The 23,511-nt window shown below is 43.2% G+C and overlaps 1 protein-coding gene across 1 annotated transcript in view; it reads left to right on the top strand.

Moving 5' to 3' along the window:
• The first annotated feature begins 2,309 nt into the window (after positions 1-2,309).
• Positions 2,310-23,511, top strand: part of NSG2 (neuronal vesicle trafficking associated 2) — a 50,670-nt gene continuing 29,468 nt past the window's right edge. Inside the window, exons 1-3 of the mRNA XM_006270849.4 lie at positions 2,310-2,457; positions 3,841-3,991; positions 19,162-19,281. Of these exons, the coding sequence (XP_006270911.2) occupies positions 3,863-3,991; positions 19,162-19,281 (249 nt within the window). The 5' untranslated portion in view covers positions 2,310-2,457; positions 3,841-3,862. The remainder of the gene's footprint in view (positions 2,458-3,840; positions 3,992-19,161; positions 19,282-23,511) is intronic.

The raw sequence follows: 23,511 nt of genomic DNA on the forward strand, positions 1-23,511 counted from the left end.
CAGGCTGACCCCCTGTGATCCCTTGCCAGCTGGTCTGCTCCAGCCCAGCTCAATGTGCTGCATACATTAACATGCAAAGGTGACACCTGGGAGCAATAAACTGGCACCAGCGTTTATTGCTGTGCATTAATTGCATGTATAGATGTGCTCTGGGTGCATCTACATGTGTGCTTTACTGCAGAGTAGATTAATTAGCTCCACAATAAAGTGTCACCATGTACACATGCACTGGTATTAGGGTGCAGTAAATTAATTAACTCTGCCATAAGATAGGGAGAGTTGTATTTTATGGTGGAGTAATTTATTGTGCTGAACCTGACCGTGGGCATAAATTGCACCTGGTTGGTCCAGCCAGCTTGGAGCCTGCTCCACTCCAGCTCACATTGCTGCTGTCCTGGGCATATGTGTAGATGCTGCACCTGGAGCAATTTACTTCAGCTCAAATTGCTCTGGAGTTTATTGCTTTTCATTAATTGCATGTGTAGATGTACCCAGTGTGAGTGTGTGTGTGTGCCTTTGAGAGCACAAGAGATGATGTCTCCCTCTTCTCCATTTAGTTATCTGGATTTGGCACAGGCAGCAGCATCCAGAGCTGCAATTGTAGGGAAAATCCTTCTCTGCCTTGGCTTGGAGCATGCTGCCCAGTTCAGAGAGAATCATCTAGAAATTGAGGTACTAAAAAATCTAAGCAGCCTCCACTGAGTATGTACAAACTGTAATTCCTGTCACCCCTTATAACTTGGACCAGATTTGGGCAGATTTTCATTAGACAACAAATGGCACTTCCCTGACTGAAAGACAATCCCAATTTCAACTCTTGCTTCACATCATGGAGGGGTTAGAGAAGAATGAAGGAAAGGATCAGATGAATGTTTTTAACCAGGGCACAGTGATGTATTTCTTTTTATCTTCATTCTCTGAAACAATTGTTTCATTTTGGTTCACTTTTCCATAAATATTCAGGCTAGGACAGAAGTCTGTCATGGAAAATTCCAGCCAACACAGCTATCGTTTGGCAAAGGTATAAGCAACTGAGAACAGGTTCTTATGATGGGAACTTTTATGCTTTTATAACCCCACCTATAATAGTCCTGTCCCTTACCTGAGAGCTGTTTGTAATCCGATGTCAACCTTAGCGCTCGGAATTAACTCACAAATGTATGAAGGACTTTGTCTCACCTGTGCCAAATTGTCACTTAACAGCTGGACTGCAAAAGGCCTTTTAAAAATTCACACAAATCACACCATTCAGAAGTAAATTTAGAACCTGTAAAACTGCCAGGTTGAGCGCCCTGGAGGTAAACCTAAGATTTAAAGGCAATCAGAGATGCATATATAGTAGTGGTATAACATTACCCCTTTCCACTCTGCTTCTGGGCAAGGGGCTTAGTTCTGTCTCCTTTGAGCCACACTGGCTGTTTTCATCATGGGGGGGGGTTGCATTTGAAATACCGGACACAGACAGACCCAGTCTTATGCTACATCATAGGTGCTGGAGCCTGTTTCACCTTTCCTGGGTTGATGCCAGAGGGAAGTGGATCTTCCTCCTTGCTGCTTTTTCTTTTCTTAATGCTAAGTTGAAGGCATGTGAGCAAAGGACAGGTGTGAACTTTCAGAGGCGTGTGCAGCGCGGAGCAGGCCCACACTTGGATGCTGGAACAGAACCTGGCCCATGGACTCGGGTGCCTGCGCCCACCCTGTCCTCCGCTGGTGCTGAGAGTGGAGGGGCTCGCGCGGCAAACTGAACGCCTGCCTGTGTCCCTTCATTGCAGCACCCCGAAAGGCTCTCGGATAGTTATACCACGACTCGGTCCCAGCCTTGACGGTGAGCCCCAGGCAGGGAGAGGCTTCTCAGCCTGGTTGCAGGGGACACGCTGTCCCCTCTGCTGCAGCAGCTTCTGCTCCAGCTCCCCCCAGGGCAACTTGCAAGCCAGAGCTTGCCCCCTCCTCTGGAGTCAGCGCTTCAGGAACCGCCCGGGGAGGGTGCAGGCAGGCACAACCCTGCCTTGAGCAGGGGGCTGCACGAGACGGGCTCGTGAGGTCCCTTGCAGCCCCGCTTCCCGGCGACCCTCCGATCCCTGTGTGAGCCGCGGCTGGAGGCGCCTCCTGGCTGCGCCGCGTCCCCGAGTGGCCTGCAGGTGGCGCTGGCGGGCAGGCGCTGGCTCGGCCCCGCCGCACTCGCGGCCCCGCGTCGGGACAGCAGGGGGGGCGCGTCCCGCCTGGCAGCCGCGTCCGTGTGTGTGTGTGTGTGTGCGTGCGCGCGCGCGCGTGTGTGTGTGTGTGTGCGCGCGCGCGCGTGAGTGTGTGTGTGTGTGCGTGTGCGTGTGCGGGGCTGCTCTGCTCTCCGCGCGCCGCGCCCGCCTCGCCCTCAGTAGCGCTCGGAGCCCGCCGGCTGCACACCGCGGCGCTGTCCCTTCAGCACCGCCGCCCGCCCGCCCGCCTGCCCGCCCGCCTGCAGTGAGTACGGGGCGCCGGGGGGCTGTGTGCGCGGGCACGGGGGGCGTGTGTGTGCATGCGTGTGTGTGCATGCATGTGCACGTGTGTGCGTGCATGTGCGTGCTTGTGTATGTGTGTGCGTGCATGCACGTGTGTGTGCATGTGTGTGCACGCGCATGTGTCTGTGTGTGTGCATACTGCTGCCCCCCCCTTTCTGACTGCACACACACAACAGCCCCAGGGCGGTGACACAGGGGAAACAGAGCAGTGGTTGAAGGGGGGGGTGCAGTGTGTGTGTGTGTGTGTGTGTGTGTGTTGTATGCATGTGAATAGGGCTGCAGTGTGTATGGGGGTGTTGTGTACATGCATGTGTGTGTGTACAGGGCTGTTGTGTGTGTGAATAGGGCTGCAGGATGTGTGTGTGTGTGTGTGTGTGTGTTGTGTGTATATGTGAAGGGGCTGCAGTGTGTGTGTGTGTGTGTGCACGCTCATGCATGCCTGTGTGTATAAACAGGGCTGCAGGGTATGTGCATATGTGTGTGTGTGTGTGTGCATGTGTGTGCATGCTCCTGTCCCCCCTTTCAGACTTGAGCTCAAGTTTTTGTGTGTTTATGTGTGTGCATGCGTGTGTGTGGGTGTGCATATGTGTGTGTGTGCATGCTGCTGCCCCCCCCTTTCTGACTTGATACCAAGCTTTGGGTGTGTATGTGTATGTGTGTGTGTGTGTGTGTGTGTGTGTGTGTGTGTGTGTATGGGGATGGGGGAATTGGTGATACTGTTAACCAGAGCAGCTTTCTCAGGTTCCTGTTTTATTTTAATCAATTAACCCCCCCTTCAAACCCACCCCCCCAGCCCAGAGGATGACAGAAGTCACTGTCCTGTATTCAGCACCCTGAATAATAGTAGGTCCAAGGTTGTACCTTGCCCCTTTATTTTTAATACTCTCCTTCTTGCCTTTGTTGTCTTTATGTTGCTCACTTAGGAGGATTTTTGGAGGCCCGGGGACCAAAGGGTTAAAACCCATGCCCCACACTGAAAAATAACAGTGTGGCCAAATCCAGCCCTGGTGTCGGTAGATTTACAGCAAGGGATGCATTTGGCCCTTTTCAGAAAGGTTTTTTTCTGTTAATGTGTTCCTGATTCGCAGTGATATTTGGTGTGTTGGAAATTGAGGGGTTTCATTTGCACTGTCATTGAGCAGTTGCTGATATTTTATTTTATATTATTTTATTTTGCTTAATGTCCTGCAAAATGATGTTGCTTTAGACACCATAGCCCAAATGAGAAATGACTGATACACAGAACTGAATGGAGGAGAATAAGGCTCTTTTCTACCACCCATCTTTCCTTTCTGCCCTCCCCCGGTCTTGCTTTTGTAACATTGATTGTCTTGATTTGTTTTAGGTCTGGAGAGTGAGGTCTAAGAATGGTGAAGCTGGGGAGTAATTTGAGTGACAAGAACAGCAAACAACCTTCCAGTGAGGATGGTTTTCAGACAGTTCCTTTGATCACACCCTTGGAAGTAAATCACCTGCAGTTCCCAGCTCCGGAAAAGGTAAAAACAAAGCAAAACACCACACGGAGTGTCACACACACACACACACACACACTCTCATTAGAAAGCAACGAGGTCTGCTTTTTGCTATCTTTAAAATACACCTTATATACAGTGCAATGCAACAACAATAAAAAAGGGTTTGCTTTATAGGTAGTTTTTGTTTTAATTCAACAGCTTGATACAAGCAGATCAGAAAATGCTCCTTCCTGACTGCAGGCTTGGGAAAGGCTATTTTTTTCTGAAAAGGCTATAGGAAGTAAATAGGGATAGCTTCGGATGGGTTTTATCGGTAAAAGAAGCATCTGATGAGCAAGTGTCTCTTGCCCTTGCACTAAGAATGAAGAAATGACTCTTATGTTGTAAGTTAAGTTATGGCGTTATATAACTGCAATCACTTGAATCACATTTTGTTTTCTTAGGTATGGTCTCACAAGGCATATTTTGATATTAATTTGATTTGCTTTAGCTGAAGGGAGCAATTGAATTCCCCTATAAAATATGAGGTAATGGAGTAGTCCACATTTTCTTTTTCTCCATTGGTGTCTGTGTGGGGCAGGTTTTTCTCTGAGCCAATCAACCTTCATAGAATTTAATGCAGCACTAAAATGTTCAGAAATGGGCATCAGTGATTGGCTGGTGTTTATTAGTGAGGGCTTATTTAGGTGCTATATTCACTCTAAAATCTTTTGTCTCTCCATATGGCCACGATACATATTCATATAATCTTATTAGGAAATAACAAGACACCGATAGCATGTCTGACCATGGAATCTTATGTTTCAGAGATCCTACTGTCATTTCTCATTATGAAAACAATGGCTGCTGCAATGTGGTGCCTAGATACCACAGGGATCGTTTCCATGTCAATAAGAAAAGTAGAGAGAAGGATTAAGTCTTCTGGGATAATGAGATAGCAAAATTAACAAGGATAACTACTGAATGATGCAGTTAATACAATATATAAAAAAGACAGCCAACACAACTCAGGATGCTGTAAGAATAACTGGATAGACAGAACATATATAATGAAAATAATAGTAGAATGGAGGTAATTGGCACGACCTACTACAATCAAAACTGTATTAGGTTAAGGAGCAAAGCAGCTGAGTGTCCTTATATTTATGCTAGTGTTAACCGGGAGTAACTTCAGTGAACTCAAGAAAATTATACTGGTGTAAATGGGAGAATAATTTGATCCGTATCCGTTATTCTGATAAAATAAGGCAGCAAATTAATGAAAATCACTTATGTAAGTAAGTATGACTGCTCATCAAGGTCTGAGAGACTCCAGGGAAAATCAAGGATGTAGAAGAGCTGCTTATTTTGATCCTACCATAATGCAGGTTGTCCAGATCAGGTCACAAGGTGCTACCTATAAAATGAAACCTAAATCCATTAAAATGGAAGGAGTGATAATGAAAACCCAAATGAATGCCATCTCCCAATGAACTCTAGGTGAAATCACTTCGGAATGCTTGGTCAAAATGAATTCCCTGGCACTTTCTGTTCAAATGGAGTCTCTTCAAATGCCAACAGCATGCGTTTATCTCCAATTGCGTGTGTTAGTTACAGCATGTACCGTTATATCTGTGATCCCACTGTAGCCAGGCAGGTGGAACACACATCAAAGGATGAAGGCCCTGAATCAAAGCCTATTGAATCAATGGTATTGATTTGTATGAGCTTTGGGTCAGCTCTTCTGGGTATTAGAGTAGCAGTTACAGGGACTGAAAATCTGTTATAAAAAAAAGAGGTTGCTATAAGACCCCATGCATTTGTTCTTTTATTCTTTATGGGTTACATCTTGCTGGTGGATAAAATTCATCTTAGACAGAGGGCCTGTGTAAGGTCTTATTAAGAATCCACTGAGCCTTAGATAAAGAGCTTAAGTAGGGGTTATATGTTAGGTGGATTTCACCTTGTTCAGGTAAACTCTCATGGACTTCAGTGTGACCGTGAGGCTTGGAAAGGACTGGAGAATGTCAGACCTTATGGTTCATTTACAAACAGGGAGTTGGATTTTTTTTAAATGTACTTTCAGGGAAATTTTACCCTCTTTCTGCAACAGGGTGAATCAGCTGCTGATTGTAGCTTCTGAGCTGGTTTTTGAGACTGATTAAATGAACAGTCACACAGCTCACCGGGGTCAGAACTGGTGGGCTCTGGGGGCTTCTGGGGAGCAGATAAAAGATGTCTCCTTTTCCTTCTTCATTTCAACTCAATTGCTGGTTATTTTTAGCATAAGGAAGCTTTTGTCTCCTTACATTTGTCCGCCATCATCATTAATTACATCTCTGTTTAGCAGTGTAACCAAGTAGGAGTGATCACACAGTTTTCCTTTAAGCAAAGTCCTTCAGCGAGTAAGCTTACCTACTAAATATTCTCCCTTCTGAGTTTAAGAGAAGCATTAGGATTCATCTCCATTTCAGGATTCACAAGTCCTTAGGCTGGCTCTAAACTTGGGTTGTGTTGCCCAGCTGGCAGGAAATGGAGGATGAGATTTGCAAAGCTAATTTACAGTGCTATGAGGAGATGGGCTTTAATCTATATACCATGAATGACAGTGGCTGTCAACACACAGAGGCACAAGCTACAGTGAGAGCTAGTAACTCAAGTACACAACCAGGTGAGCTTGTACAGTCTACACTGATGTCCATGCTGCTTCTTGGACTGCTACTGTTACCTGTGCATGCTGGATTAAGCTGTTTGGGCTACAGTCATACCTTTGATTTCACGGTAGACATACCATAGGGGATTTGGATACCCAGTTTTCATTGATTTCAATTAGAATTGGGTGTCCAGACCCCTGAGACAGGAAGCCTTTATTTCTGTAGTTCTATGGTCTTCATTTTTTTGCTCCAAATTTTCTTTCCAAGATGACCCACTGCCAGAGCAAGAAACTCCCTGAAGGACACTTTAACAAGGCCCCAGTTAGGAAAAGAACTTCTTCAGCACATGCTTATGTTCATATCTAAAGCACATGAAATCAATGGGATTTAAGTAGTTGGCTAAAGGTAGGCTTGCAAGCCCTTGTGAATAGGGATACTTTCTAAAATCAGGGCCAAGAATATCCTGATTTTTTAAAGTGCTATGCACTTAGCAGCTCTCACTGACCTCAGTGCACAGGGCATTTGAAATCCAGGCTAATTATTTGCATAGGATTAGTATGCATTTAAGAGCCTCACATTCTGGACCTGTTTCTGGAAACAGTGGCCATTGGATTAATTGTTTTGTTAGGTTTTTTTTCATTTCATACAGGAACATTTTCTACAAAGGCCTAATTTTCCTCCAGCAGCAGCACATCAGCCATTCTGTCAGCAGTTGTGTGTCTGAGGGAGGAAGCACTTGTCATAATGATTTCTGCTATAGATTTTTTTAAATCCTATAGTGTACTGGTATTCATTGACTATCCCTGAGCATTTTCCTAACTATGTTATCCTTTCTGGCCAGGGGAAAATTTGTAGAAGGAAGAGGAAGACATATGTAAATAATTTTGCACCAGGCTGTTGAAAGAAATCATATGCCTAACATGGACTCATCGCCTAACTAAATCAGACCCTCAGACCAACCTGTTCTAAGCTTTTATATTTATTTGTCACACCTACATTTAGGCAAAAGGTGAAAAACCAGTCTCTGAGGAAAAAGGTCAACTATGAGCTTTCTCTTAGGCATGAGCCATGCACTTCAGAAGTGCTCATGTTACCTGGAATAGAGTTACTGCAGTATTTGTCTCCATGAAAAGATAGTAAGTCTTAGAAGACTTACATGGGGGTGGTAGGTGGCAAAGAAGGGGCTTGTTTCAATGTCATGGGTTAGGTAGGAATTTCTAAAAATAAGCCAAGGGTATGTGCAGGTAGAAGGATGTGATCTTTTGGGATTTAGTAGCTGCCATCTGCAATCAGAATGGTTTAATGACTTCTCTACACATTATGAGGTATCCATTTCAAATGCTAAGATACTGTTTTCCAGTGTCTGATTCTGATCTTATGGCAGTTTAATTACACTGGTTTTAGTGCAGTGTTCCAGATTTGCACCATGTAAGTGAAAACAATATCAAGATGCCAGGCTCTGGGTGGACAGGCTGTAATGAAATGCCTGCTGTTCCATGCACTGACACCTCGGCATGCAGACCTTGATGGGCTCTCTGGCTGGGAGGCAATGCATTGCAGATTCTACCCTCATATTATGGTAAACGTTTATGTGCGGTCAAGAGCTGGGGCCTCTTGGTATTGTAGATGCATTTCAGTATAATCACACTTCAGTTCTGGCTATGAAAATCCTAATTTTACACAGCACAAAAGCACATGGAAACCATTGTCAGGGCATGAAAGAAGCCACCTCGGTTCCTCCTTTGTGGAGAAAGCTGCAGAAAGCTTGCCATGTGGCCCATTGTTATTTACTTTGAACCCATCTGCCATGCCTGAGAATTATATCACCACTGGGCCTGCCTCCCACCACAAAAAAATAAAAATATAACGCCAACCCCCGGACACTGATCCCCTAGGGCCATCGCCCAGGCTGTATGAATGCACAGTCCGTTTTGCACACTGAAAGGGTATTCATATCCCTGAAAATCAGGACAGTCCCTTGGTTTCAAAGCCTGTCCCTCTTGGCTTTATAGAAAACAGTATTTTGTCCTGGTATAATTGACAGCCAGCTAAATGAATACATATGTACCTTGGGGACCAGCAGCTCTGTCATGCAATAATAATGTCAGTCTGGCTTCTACAAAGCCGACCAGTGAACAGCAGTTCAAACCAGCTTGCTTGTGCACATACACTCAGTCACATGTCACATCAGACTCCGGGCACTTGCCTATGGGGAGCTCAGCTGTATGCGGGTAGCTACTGTCCTATCATGGAAGCCTCTCCACATTATAGGTGAGCACCAGGTTTTGGACCAGATGGTGCAGGGGATGAGCAGCAGAGGTAATGGCTTGAGAATGGACAGGGCAGAGAATGAAGAGAGACAATGAGTGTGGGGCTGATGGAAGGAAAGGGAAGAAATGTGAAGCAAGGAGAGGAGTAAAGGGAAAACGTGAAGACAAAAGCATAGCAAAACTGAAGGAATGGGCAGCCTGATGATCCTTCCTTTCCCCACTTTACACCACATCCTCTCAGACCTTCCTACTCAGGACATGTGTCTCTGATATCCACTGTGAGAATTTGGTTGCCCAATAGGTAAATTCATTTCTATTTTTCAGCACAAACACTGTCTCCATGCAGAATCATAGAAAATTAGGGCTAGAAGGGACCTCAGGAGGTCCTCTAGGCCAACCCCCTGCTCAAAGCAGGACCAGCCCCAATTACATCATCCCAGCCAAGGCTTTGTCTAGCTGGGTCTTAAAAATCTCCAAGGATGGAGAGTCCATAACCCCTCTGGGCAACCTCTTCCAGTGTTTTACTACCCTCCTAGTGAGACATTGTTTCCTGATATCTAACCTAAACTTCCCTTGCTGCAACGTGAACCCATTGCTCCTTGTTCTGTCATCTGCTACCATTGAGAACAGGCCAGCCCTATCCTCTTTGGAACCTGCAGGTAGTTCAAGGAACATGTTTGGCTTTCCTCATTCACTGAAGACCTCAATTAGTTCTTGATTCCTGGAGGTGTTTGTATACAATGCAGTCCCAAGGTATGCCAGCAGTTTGTGTAGATGCAACCTTGAACCAGCTCATCTGTGTACCAATAGCAGTGGTGCTGCGGTGGCACCCAGGATTCTGAGTGAACATGAACAGGTCGTGCTGCAGTACCCACACAGCTAGCAGTTTCTGAGCCAGTCAGTTGAAAGCCAGCTCAGGTGCGTGTTTTCAGAAGCTGCAGCTGCAGCCTGGTTTGCAGCGTAAGCAGACTGTTAGGTTTCACAAAGCTGTACTTTGCAGAAGTCATAGAAAATGTGCAGTGTAACATATATGTGTGGGTGAGTTTGCTGCCATCTAGTCTTCACACTAACAGTAAGATCTTATGGTAAGGAGGACATAAGCTTTGTGTGACAGCTTCTTTGTCAGCCACTAATTATTACTGTCACACTCAGCAAGTTGGTGTAAATTAGTGCTGCTCTGTTGGTTTAGGCTGGATACAGCCCAGAATGATTGGCTGGTTTGTCTGTTCTCTGTCTGTATGCTCTGCCTTGGAATAGGACTTAGGATTTTGGGGGGTCTACAGAAATAATGTTTTGTCACCCCACAACTGCCTGTTCAGGTTCTCTGTCCAGTGTTGTCTCAAGCACAAGTCCAGATGAAGGAGGCTGTGGGGGACATGGGGAGGCTGGAGGTGCTGCCTTGGTATATACCTCAAATGTTACTATCTTTTCCCAGTCTTCGTGTCTCTTCTTATCTGTTCTTGTTTTCTCTCAGCTCCTTTTCTCCCTCCACTTCCTTTTCCCCAACACTGGCCACTCTCAGTTCCATTTGCCATATATTTCTCTGCACTTTTATGATGTTTCTATGAATAAAACAGCTTTACTGAACTGATCCAGAAGGCTTCCCCATATCCCTCTGCAAGGCTGTTCCTAGTAGGATTCATAGATTCATAGATGTTAGGGTCGGAAGGGACCTCAATAGATCATCAAGTCCAACCCCCTGCATAGGCAGGAAAGAGTGCTGGGTTTAGATGACCCCAGCTAGATGCCTATCTAACCTCCTCTTGAAGATCCGCAGGGTAGGGGAGAGCACCACCTCCCTTGGGAGCCCGTTCCAGACCTTGGCCACTCGAACTGTGAAGTTCTTCCTAATGTCCAGTCTAAAGGATGTCTAAAGAATGGGGATAGATCAGGGGTGGGCAAAATGCAGCCTGCAGGCCAGCTGTGGCCTGCCAGGCCATGCCATCCAGCCTGCAGAGCCCCTAAAAAATTTAGAAAATTAATATTTATCTGCCCCTGGCTGCCTATCATGCAGCCCGCGATGGCTTACCAAAACTCAGTAAGCGGCCCTTTGCCTGAAATAATTACCCACCCCTGGGATAGATAATATTTATAGGGGAAAAAAAACCCAAGCCATCCACTTCTATTGCCTATATGTTTCATTAAGCTCTCCCAAACTTTTGATTTGTTTCCCTGCCAGGAATCTTTACAACTCATATCCTACCCTTCACAGCAGAAGTGGTGCCCAACTGCTTGTGCTTTTCAGTTTGCATTGTAGCAAAGTTTTAAAAGAGTTAATTATCTCTGGATCAGCATACAGCACAGCCAGTGCACTTCCTTCCTCTGATGCTGGCCAGCCTCATCTGTTTCAGAAGAATATCTGAAAAATGCTGTAATAAGCACATATGTTACAATCTGTTCCCCCTTCCTCCAAGATTTCATCCTAATCCCAAATATTTAGAAACTAGTTTAAATTATTACACTATTAACATTCTGGATAATCTTGTCAGCCATACAAGTATCCAGTCCCTCTTTGAATGTGACTATATTGTTTTTAGATTCGAATTTCAAGGTTTTCTCTGCGTGTTGGTAAAGAGGTTTAGAACCTCTGTTTTACAGAACAGATATTAGGAAGGGAATTAGTATAAGTCCCCTGCCAAGTGTCTCCTGTTAAAGTTGGTTGAAAGTTTCTCAATGAAACATTTTTTTTTTTGGTGTTTCTCAATTTAATTTTTTCCCCATGAAAAACTGTTGCCATTATTTAAAGATTTTATTTTCTGTGAAATATTTCCTTGACCTTTTTATTTTACTGATAGGATTATTGGAATCTGTTCTTTACTAAAACTTGTTTTTCTGTCAATAAAAACATTAAAAATCATGTGGATATAAATTTAGAAACAATTTTTTATGAAAGGAATATTTGTCCAGTGGGTTGATTTTGAACTCATAAAATCACCTTTTTTTCCAATGTTTTTGGCTCTAGTAACTGCTGTCATCTCCGGTACAGATGGGCAAACTGAGGCACATAGAGATTAAGGCCAATCTTGTCAAATATGGGTGCATAAAGCTGTAATAACTCTTTGAACTTGTTTGAATATGCCAGTTGATGTGACTTGAGAAAGGAGTCAAAGCATGAGTTGGGATTAGTCCCTGGATTGGTCCCTGAGACAATGCTGATCCTCATGCTGCCAAACTGCCCTGCCTTGTGATTTGAGATTATGGTGCCTTTGACACAGCAGCTGACTCAGGAGTAGCCAGCTAGTGTGCTGCTTGTGGTGACCCTAGTGCCCACATCAGTGGCCTGGATGGCACAGCCTTCAACAACTGTGAATTTGGCTGGGGTTTTTTCATCAAGGGACCTATTTCTATGTGTCTTTGGATCCCAACGGAAGGAACGGAAAGCTAGAAATGAAGATGAGTGACTGATTTACATTTGCTCAGTTACCTTTGCAAGGAATAAAGCTAGGAATTGATTCTTCTTTCAAGAATAAAACTGGAGAGTCCCCTTCACTTTTATCAGTGAGGATGATTAACCATGGGAACAAACTATTAGGGGAAGAGGTGTATTCTCCATCTCTTGAAGTCTTCACACCATGGCTGGCTGCCCTTCTGGGGGATAAGCTTTACTTAAACACAAGTTATTAAACACAATATTGGAGTAACTGGGTGAAGTCTCAGGCCTGTGTTGTTCAGAAGGGCAGATCATCAGTTAAAATCTATGACTATGAATTCCTTATAGCCCAGTTCAGAGAGGTACCATTGTTTTATGAAGCTAGAAAGGCCGGCTCTGAACCTGGAAGAAACCTTTCTCCCTGGCAGGAGAAGCATATTTTATTTCTCCTTCCTGCCAATCCCAAGGCCTCTCACAGTGAGCGACTCTCCATTATTAATAATCCTGGGAAGTAGTATTTTAAATTTTTATGATCTGCACTTTGCAGCACCTGAACTGCAATATATTACATGTGCCTTGGCAGTGAAGTGGGAATTGCATGAGGCTGCATGTCCTTTTCTAAATGAATAATTTAAAGTTTTCACAATGCCAGTTATGTTAAATATTATTATTTATTTCTTTGGGGAAAATGTGGCGTTTAAGTGCAAATATGAAGTGGCAATAAATGATGTTATATTTAAGCAGACTGAAAATACTCAAGACACATTTTATGTTCTGAATCTCTTAATTCATCCTTTTCCAGGGAAGTCATTTTATTTAGACAAAAAGTTTAATAATTGATGTTATGTTTTATATTTCACATCCGCCCTGCTCTTTCCTTTTCCTGCTTAAAGCAAATGGTTTAAAACATTTCCTTGATTAGAGGCATTCTGTCTTTTTCTTTCATCATCTAAGCTTTTTGTGATGTGCAACGTTTCCTCTGTTGTTTACTTGAGCCAGAGATGTCGGAAATAGATTTTATCATGCGCACATAGCCTCTGGTCGGCTGTTTCTTACCTCAGCGTACCAATAATCTGTCAAAGCTGAAACCCTATTATATACCAGAGGACTGATCCTGGACTCACGAAAGAGAAAGAGGGTTTTGTTAGTAACTCTGGTGGGATCAGGATTATGCTCAGCATAGTAGGTGAGTTTAGATACAGATCTCAAGGAGAGTTTTAACAGACTTCATCAGCCAAAATTCTGTTTTCAGGCAAAGATGAACGTTATGCCTTTGAGATATATCTGCAAGAAATGAAACAGTGAGGTATATGTGACTCATACAGGCCTATAGCCTTACTGCCAGCCTCCCAGAAGCCCATTTTCTAAAGAGTTACTATTGATATGATAACTGTCACAAAAGTACATTTTAATGGGGGCTTTGAATGAAGAGTCAGGGTGTTGGCTCTGCACGCAGTGTCCAAAACATGTAGGAGGGGAATAGAAAGATAAGATTTGTGGGAAGTAATCTTTAGAAAGGAATCCATAGGAGGCTGAGTAACAGTAGTAGGAGGTGTGAGAAAGCAGAGATGTAGGTGTGGGGCAGTGTGGTGTAAGACCTTGGAGGAGACTTTGAGAAGCTTGAACATGGTATGAAAGGAAAGAGGAAGCCAGAGGAGAATAGGGAGCCCTGAGGTGTCTGACAGAAGTCTTCAGCTTAGGAAAGTGTTTGAAGCTAGTGTATATTATTCAGACGTTTGGAAATGAGAAGCATACAGGGAACTTAGCGTGAACTGAGTGATGTGAAGGGTCTGATGGAATAATGGCTATTTGTCTGTCATATGGAAAAAGTGGGAAATGAATGCATTTGAGGTCAGAAAGTTCCCTTGAGAATATTGGAGGAGCAGAACTTACTGTTTCTGTACTGGGCAGCTGATGTGGCCCTCCAAAAGTATGCATGGCCTGATAGCTACAACAGGATCTTTAGCCATCTATGGAGAGCTGAGGCATTGGCATGGAGGGTTAGTATCTTCACTCTGCTTCTAAGCCTTCCCCAGGTAGAGTAGCTTCACAACAGACTATGAAACCCTGAGCTTTTCTAACCCCCCATTACCACTGAGAGAGACTTTCCCCTCCTCCACACATGGGTCTGCATAAGAGACTGATGTGAATGCTAGTGGACTTGGCTTCTTAGCTCAAGCAATAGAGGCTTGTGCTTTTAGAGGGAGGGTTCCTAAGTCTGGTTCCTGCTGGTAACCCAGCAGTAACTATATTCCTGCTGTGTATCCTTTTTATTTCAAGATGCAGAGTTGATCTTTTACTGAGGCATGGAAGGAGATAATACTGCAGAGATCCTCCATTTCCCCGGTCTAGTGTCTTACTGCTATATCCTCTGCTACCCCTAATTCCAAGCATATCAAGGGCTTTCACAAGCTCAGATGGGCTGAACATTGGTTGCTATCACTATTACCAGTATGTGCCCTCCCGTGCTGTGGCAAGGAAGTTTAGTGCCCAGGGCAAACCTGCAGTGCAGCCTGCCCTCGCTGTGCACACAGATCTGGGGGGCACATCCCCCCCCCGCCCCATGCTTCCCTGGGAGCGCATGCAGCAGCAGGAGCCACCCTCCCTCCATCCCCATTGCCCCCCAGACAAGCCACTCATGACTCCGTCCCACACCCTGTCCTGGCTGGGCAGTGCCTTTTGGCACCCCTTCGTTTTGGCACTGATGCCCTCACTCAGCTCTCCTTTATTGCATCTTCCATAATAGGAGAACCTGAGAAATCAGTAGGTATTTTAAGTAGCCGTGTGGTCCAGTGGATGCAGAATGAACTTGGAAGTCACAAGACCTAGATTTTATTTCTGTATCAGCCACTGATTTCCTGTTATGTCCCAGGAAGACACTTCTCTTCCTCCATTTCTGATGAACCATCCTCTGTATTGTGCAAAGTGCTGTGAGGACTATGGCTGAGGTGTGCCATAGGAGAGCTGAGGATTGGTATAATAAATTGTTCAGGGAAGGTGATTGAAGGTGATTGAAAGTCTTAGGCTCTGATCCAGCAAAGTACTTAAGCACATGCTTAACGTTAAACATCTGAGTAATCCCATTGATGTTAAAAAGCATTCAGCACATGCTTACATGCATGGCCGGCTTGGAGTCTTAATGAGATCAAGAGACAGTCGGGCTTTTTTCTTGTGGAAGGCTTTGGCGGTAAAAGGCTGGGTCTGAATAAATACTTACCTGCTGGGTTACAAAGCCTTCCTACTTCCTAGATTTTCTTATGTTCTTTCAGGCTATTTACAAACTTCATTCTGGAAGCAGTTTTCACAGGACAGTTTTACTATGGCTGTAAAGTGAAGAAAACCTGGAATGGTTTACTGTTGTCCTTTTTGTTGCTTTAATCTGCTCCAGGATGATGCTGTTTATGATAAAAGGTGGGGGTGTCTAAGACATAGAGTAAAGACTTTAAAAATGAGTTATGGCTGTAACAGCACTTTGCTCAAGATCTTCCTGAACTGGAATTTGTTTAGACTCCACATACAGCATAGGGCTTAAAGGGCCAGAGCTAGAGCTAAGCTGGCCATAAAGCAGCCCAGCAGCGTTTCAGTAGGATGATCACACTGCATAAAGTTTAGCGCATGCTTAAGTCTTTGCTGGATCAGAGCCTAGGTAAGCAAACACAAAGGCCGATGTGTGTCCAAGTATGCTGAGATGGCATTTGTCTGGTAATCGCAAAGGCTTAGCTAATCCCACTGACTGATAGGACAGTATTACTATTTATATTCAGTCATGAACGTGCATGTTGGTTTACAAAATGAATAAACACAGTTCCTCTGCCCCCAAAGAGCTGACAGCTAAAAGCTGTATCAACTAGTCCAGGAGGTGTGACCTTGTGGAGTCTCAGGACAGAATGACAGGAGGAGATGAGTTGCATACTAAAGGGACCACGAGACAGAGGTAGTGTAGCTCAGTGAGTCACCTGGGAGGCCAGTTCACTATTATAGCAAGTATTGAACATAGTATTTGTTTATATCAATGTTATTGTGATTAATTAATTGCACTTATTACAAAAGCCCAAAAGACTATTGTTTCAAAGCCTGAAATACTGGTAACCCATAACTATAAACACCAGGGCACTCACTGTGTGCCTTGGAAGTTGTATCCTTCCAAAAGGACCATTTCCTCTCTAAGTTTCACACAGGGTAGCAAATAAGAAACTTGGAATATTTTTTGCTTCATTTTACATAGAAATTAACTATATCATAGTCCGATTTTTTGGGTTCCTTATCCCTGTGTCAATCAGGAGTAACTCTGTTGAAGTCAACAGAGCTGTGAAACAAGGGAGAGAAGAGAATGAAAAAATTCACTATGTTTGCTCAGCTTTATAACAAATGCCTGTAACATTCCCAGGGTACCTTTCTTGGAGAGATCTGCAGTACTTTGTTTGAGATTCAAACACCGGGATCCTGGTTTTATGATGGAACTGCTCTGAGGGCTTCTAATAATAAATGAACCGTGATGACTGTACTGATTGTACAGACTGTATGGCAGTTTTTTATTACTGCATAGTCCAACAGCTGTTTGGATAGACACCCTCAGAGATTCAGTCATCAGGAGCTATTTTTCAGCGTCAAAATGGGGGAAAAATGTTTTTCCCCTGGAAAACTAAAAACAGGAAACCCCCAGACTTTTGTGACAAGACTTTACCATATTTTAAAAAACTCTGGTTTAACCTGCTCCAAAGGTATCACTATCGCTGGGTGCTCTAACAGCCGGAGTAGTCAGTATTTGACTTGGAAAGAGGTCTGCTCTGTGGTGGGATGATGGAGTTCATTCCTATCTTGGTATACTACTAAACTAGCCTTTTCTGAAACGCTTGAAATGTCAGAGGGGAGTAGCGGGCCTTTGGTAAACATGGGGTTGACCACAGTCCCAGAATCCCTTGCATGGGTGGCAGCTTGGAGTCAGAGGGGCCAGGATACCATTATGAAGATCCACACTCATTTATTGAAGTTCTGTGGGACAATGATCATCTTTTTGCATTTGGTACTTGTACAGAACCTAGCAAAAAATGGGGTCCTTTTCTATGCCCTGCACTACTGCAGGCATCATCGTCTGATGGATTTGCCCCCCACATTGGAGAGTTTTCAATTTCTTTTCCTGCTTATGTTCACTCATTTTATTTCCTTGCTATCAACAATATCCCTTGAGAAGAAGACTTTGCTGATGGTCTCTCTTTTTTTTCTGTTGAGTCATTCCAGCAGATTTCCGATTAAGAAACTGGAGAGCAGATGCACTGAGACATACTTTACAAGGCTCTCTTCGGCTCTTCTATGGCAGTGCTTTATGCCCTTGCAAATTACTTGATCAAACAAGGACAGGTGGAATGATTAATATGGGCCTGCCCACACAGAAGGCTGGCTGCTAGCGTGATCAGCAAGCAGTTGCAGGTAGTTTTCTTAATAATTGAGGACCAAGGATTTTTCCCCACCAAGGACAATAATACAGAATTGTAATGGACTATTCCATGGGCCACTACATACAGTGCACCTGGCTAGGTTGATTATCACTCTTAAACTAGATCCCTGGTTGTGGCCAGAACAGCTTGTTCTTTGCTATAGACAGGACCTTGGCTGAACTCAGAGAGGAGGCAATAATGTCAGAAAAAACAGTCAAAGACAGACAGCAGGAGAAAATATAAATTATATCTAGATACAAATAAGGCTCTTAATATTTTATTTCATAGTCACAGAGCCCATCGTTGGGTCTAGTGTCAGAGCATATGGGAAAACCATCTTACATATATTTAAGGAATTTATCTATATTCAAGGTCTCCATTAAACAAGATAAATGAATTTGAAAGAAGTCAAAGAGATTGAATTGGAAATAAATCAGACATTGCAGGAAGAACATGAACAGTGTACCACTACTCCTGCATTGCTTTCTGCAATTAGCTAGGGAAAATGTATGCAGCTGGAAACTGCAGAGCAGAAGGGATCTGGGTATTGTGCTTGCTTGGTTTAAAAATAGAACATGAATGCATTTTCTGAGCACTGGTTAGCAGGTGCTAATGGGCAATACTCTGTAATTTATAGCACAGGCTTTAAAAAGGGCTAGGAGGAAAATAGAATTGGAGCCAAATCCTGTGGCATCCTGTCCATTTTGGTTCTCTTTGTGCCCAAACTTGAGGTCTGTATTTGTTTTGAACACACAACTTACACAAATACACACTACCTCCATTAGAGTTTTCCCATATGGCAAAAAAGTAGATGTGTTAGGTAGGGTGTTCAGAAGTGGCTCTATGATGTACCACATAACATGTAATATGAGCTTGGAGACTTCGGTGCTTTTTCAGGAGGCCTCCTTAGACATGGATGACTTGTTCCTCAGGCATTTTCCAATGTGCTGTATTATGAACAACTGACTCTCCAGCAACTTGGGGAGCATGAAGCCCTGAGGTTTTTAGACCATTTTCAATATAATGTATTGTCTTCTAATAGTTATTTTAGGGATTTCTGAGAAAATTCCATGGTTTAAAGGGCCAGATTCCTCAGAATACCAACATTTTGTTTCCTACATGGGTTTTTGGTATTTTGGCAGGTTGGTCTGGTATTTTTCTCAAAAGCTGCCAGTTTTCAAAATATGCCTATGTCAGTGATATTGTTATTAGTGATTTTGTGGGCAGTTTTTTAATTGTGAAGATGACAGCCTTACAGTTCTGGATGGATAGTCTTAGCTATTTATCTAGCTATCTGTCTGTCTGTCCCATCCATCCATCTACCCATCCAAGTTCCCAAGAGTGTCCTCAGACTGTGTTAAATTAATGGTTGTAATACCTCTGAGGCAGTTCAATAAAGGTGAATATAGAAAAGCTACATTTTTGAGATAAGAAAAATGGGCTTGCTTTGAGCAGAAACTTAAAATGTTGACATTTTTTTCAGGTGATTGTGAAAACAAGAACAGAATATCAGCCTGACCAGAAGAACAAAGGCAAACTCAGGGTGCCCAAAATTGCTGAGTTCACAGTCAGTTTCACTGATGGAGTAACAGAAAGACTAAAGGTAAGAAATAGTACAGAAATTGCTTTCTACCTTAATTTGCAAGATTATCATATTTCACAATAACTTAACCAATGTGACCGTGAAAATATCAAAACTTAATTCTCTCTTTACCACTGGGGTTAATGGGGATTTTGCTGGCAGAAGTCTGTTATTTTGGGTACAGGTGTAGCTCTAGATATAGCCCTAAAATTCCATCCCTGAAATAATATTTTTAACATTTCCCATCTGAATCTGGGACATTAAAAATTTCAAACTCCAAAAATGTTAATCAACTATCAAGTAAAAAAAAACACAACAGTTTGTCCATCAAAATGTTTTGTTTCAGAATCTTTAAAGTGCCTCCCTCCAATGTTAACCATAAAAAAAAAAAATGTTTTGCTGTTAGTCAGCTTAAATTTCTGAATGGTAAGTTGTTACACCACAAAAATACACAGAACTTGTTCATTGTATATATGCTGAAATAATCTGTCAGATGACATCTATACATTTTTTGAACTGTATTCCAAACAGGGGTATTCCTAGGGTCAGTTTTAATTTCAGTGAATTGGTATTTTCTGTCAAGAAAGAGTTTCATCTAAATATTCCAAACCAGTTCTGCTCATAGCCATTAAACAGCCCAAACCTGTGAGACTGCAGCTGAGTAAGATGGGTTTTACTCTACATCCTAACAAACCATACTACATCATGGATGGGTGTACACGAGACGTTTTGAGCACAGTAGACTAATTCTACTGCACATCAGTACGGTTGGCAAAACCCATGCTAATGCACTAATGTGCAGTTGATTTAGTCTACTACATATTAAGGTCACAAAAAGACCATTTGTTTGCACTAATGCGCAGTAGTGCTGATTACGACGCATTAAGTTTAGTACCTGTCATTACCGGTGCATTAATAATGAATGTTGAGACACATCCAGTAACTGTTATTTTCTCACTCTCATTGAGCAGTTCCCAAACTTTTACTAAATGCTGTAGAAGTGCTTTTTATGCTTTCATTATTAAATGTAGAATTCAATACGATGACATCTGACCCCACTCTAGAAAGGTCAATGAAAATTCTCCCTTTAAGTTTAAACAGAAAAGCAGGGTCAGGAAGAAGAGTTGTAAGAGGGAAGAAAAAAGTGCCTGATTCAACACTTCTAGAACTGGGCTTATATTACTGTGAACATTTGTTCAATTCCTTGCTGTAGAGGTTTGGGATATTGTATCAGATATACTGTTAGCAGTCCAAGTGCATTTACTTCTCCAAGCATGCAGCAAAATCTGCTGGACACAAGCACTTCAGCAAAATCTGAAAGTACAGACAACACAGGCTCATTTAGAAGTACAATTTTGTTATGATTATTTTCCAGTAACTCAGGAGATGAGTATTACTTGGAATACAGAAGTCTGTCAAAACTGTAACTGATAAAAAACACAATTGAATATTAATCGGTTTCATTGATCTTTATAACAGCTGAGATTAGATTGGTTCTGCTTTCCAGAATGGTTGATTTCTTACTGGCTTACAGGTTGTAGCCATATTGGTCTACAGGCAAAAGGAATCAGGACTCATGGGAGCGGTGAAATCTACTGGCAGTTTTGTTAAACATGATAGAATTGTTAATTTTTTTTCCCATTGATTCACCAAGTAGTGCAAATTTATGTATGGATAATGTTACTGATTAGACATTTGTATCTGTGATTCATTTTCATGTGGTCTGTGAAAAAATGGGAGTGGTCTTATTTTTGTAGTTGGGATGGTGTGCTTTGATCTCAGCTGGTTATCTGGGTCATAGCATGCTGTTAACAGGGCCTTGTTACATGTTAATTTTAGGAAGCTCCTAGAGCTCTTAACCCCCAGACTGTCCACGCATTAACACATGAAACTAGTTTTAAGCACTCTTTAGGCAGATTAAAGTTACACCACTCCATTTGAGGATTATCTCTGATCTGTGTTACTCAGTTTGTGTTACCTAATATATAGCCACTCTAGGCTTCACGTTAGTGTGAACACCCCACTTGCCTGCCCCTTGATGGCCTGGATTGCCCCCCACCCGGATTGGCCTGCTGACCCCTGCCCCCATCCCTCAGCAGCCCTGATTGGCCCACTGCCCACCACCCTCCCAGATTGGGCCCATTGCCCCCCACCCCTGCATATTTGTGTAATTGCTAGTTGTCCCTGGGTGCACGCTCTCGCTGGCCACAGGGCTGGCCCCAGCACCTGGGTTGGCCCTAGCAGCCTTATCTGGGATCCTGGGGGCCTCTTGGGGCTCCAGCAGCAGTGATTTGGGTGTGCAGAGCCTGGTTGGCAGCTGAAGTGTGGCTCTGGCCAGCCAGGCTCTGGTTTCAGGTGGTGCATGTTGCCACTACATGCACCACCCTGCTTTATTCTGGCATGGGATTTTTGACACCAGGATTTCCCAGTGCCAAAAAAACCTGCTGCACTGCAAATTAGCAGAATATCACATGCCTACATGTGCAATGTGTGCAGTTTGCTGTGCTGGAGGTGGGTCTGCAGTGCCACAAACCACACGTGCACATGTGTTGGGATGTGTCTACATGGAGCTGCACTTGTGTGAGTAGCAGCATGAATGCTAGTTTAGACATGGCTGAGATACTAGGTGATGGAAACCAGTACCAATAGTGTACGGAGGAGAATCAGGAACACTGAATCTGAGAAGCACATGTACAGAGGAATAAAACAGAGTTCTACTGGAAGTTTTGCATAGAGACAGTAGGACATACTAAGTGCAATTATTCTGGTTATCCTAATTAACAGACATCACTGTCTATTTAGAACTCGGTCCTGCAGCCCTTAGCCCAGAAGCAATCAATGCAGGTCAGGTTTGAATTTCATCTAAGGATCTGGTCCTATTATTGAAAAAGAGGCCGAAAACATTTGGAACATTTGAAGTCAAGAACATTATACATGTTGGAGGCCCATTATTTATTATAATACACAGTTAAAAATGTAGTCTCACTGCTGCAGTCTCCAAATTTTATTTAATCTATTCCTGCTAGGGGGTATCTTCCTTTTCCAATTACTCAAACCCCCCAACCTGCTCCTCTGTCTCAGATCCTCCTCTGGATATTTTTTTCTCTCTCCCTTTCATAGTTTCCATGTGTTTCTTCCCTATCTTTTCTTGACCTCTCCCACTCCTAGTGCAAACAGGATGGCAAACAAAAGGGACAAGGCAGTAGGCCCTGGGGAAACAGGAGGTGATTCTGAAACCCACTTTAGCAACATCAGTTTTGTTAACTGGCTTTTGCTTTGCTGTATGGCAAGGAAGAGAGGGGTTTGCTGTGGAGTCACAGCTCCTCCTATACAGTCTAGCAGCATGACAGTTTGATTTGTAAGCTATTTCCTTCCCCTAAATTCCATATGATTTTCATTCTGTACTTTTCAGTGTCACTTATTAATCACTCAGCCTCACGCCTGAGAATGGATAAAACTGTAAGCCTCTGTCTGCCTGCTTTTCATAAAGCTTCCATGTATTATGTTAAGTTTGTGGTATTATTTCCTGATCAAAATGAGCTGAGATAATAGATTATATTTTATTACCTTTTGTACTGGATTTTTTTTGTTACACTACATATTTATATAGATGCACATTTTAGGAAGTTATTAAAAAAATACTGCCCTCTGGTTATAGGCAGGTCTAGTATCTGGCACTGATGAAATCATTTTACATTTGTTTTCTGTAAGAGGAAATCACAGTAAGTGCTTAACTTTTATTATCTCAGTTTTGGCCACATTTTTAGCAGCTTTAAAAAAGACAATATAAATGAGATCATATTTTCTGTTGCTGACTGGTTGCTCTGTACAGCTCGTCAGTAAGCAATATGTTAGAAATATCACCCATACCTTTTCGTGAATGGCCTGATTAAAATTAGAGTATTCCTGTATACGCGAGTCAGATCTTCAGCTATTCTAAATTGCCACAAATCTGATCATCCTATTGATTTCCCCAGGATGAATGGTGCGGGCAAGATGAGCAGTATTTGGCTCAGCATCTGGTGTATCTGTGCTGGGGGAGAATTCACTGAGAAGGGTGGGCAAGAAAGTAAACTGGAAGATTTCTCTCCAAAGGCTCTTGCCGTTGTACAGTTGGATTAGACTCTTTCAGTAAATCAAGTGTCTTAAAGGATAAGAAATGAGGTGCCTTGCTTCCTACTTTCCCCTCAAGAGGAGCATTATCATCAGTTCAGCTAGAAATAAATGTTGTGATAATAAGGCCAAGTGAGT

Source organism: Alligator mississippiensis, chromosome 9 (assembly GCF_030867095.1).
Source record: "Alligator mississippiensis isolate rAllMis1 chromosome 9, rAllMis1, whole genome shotgun sequence".
Lineage (NCBI taxonomy): Eukaryota > Metazoa > Chordata > Crocodylia > Alligatoridae > Alligator > Alligator mississippiensis.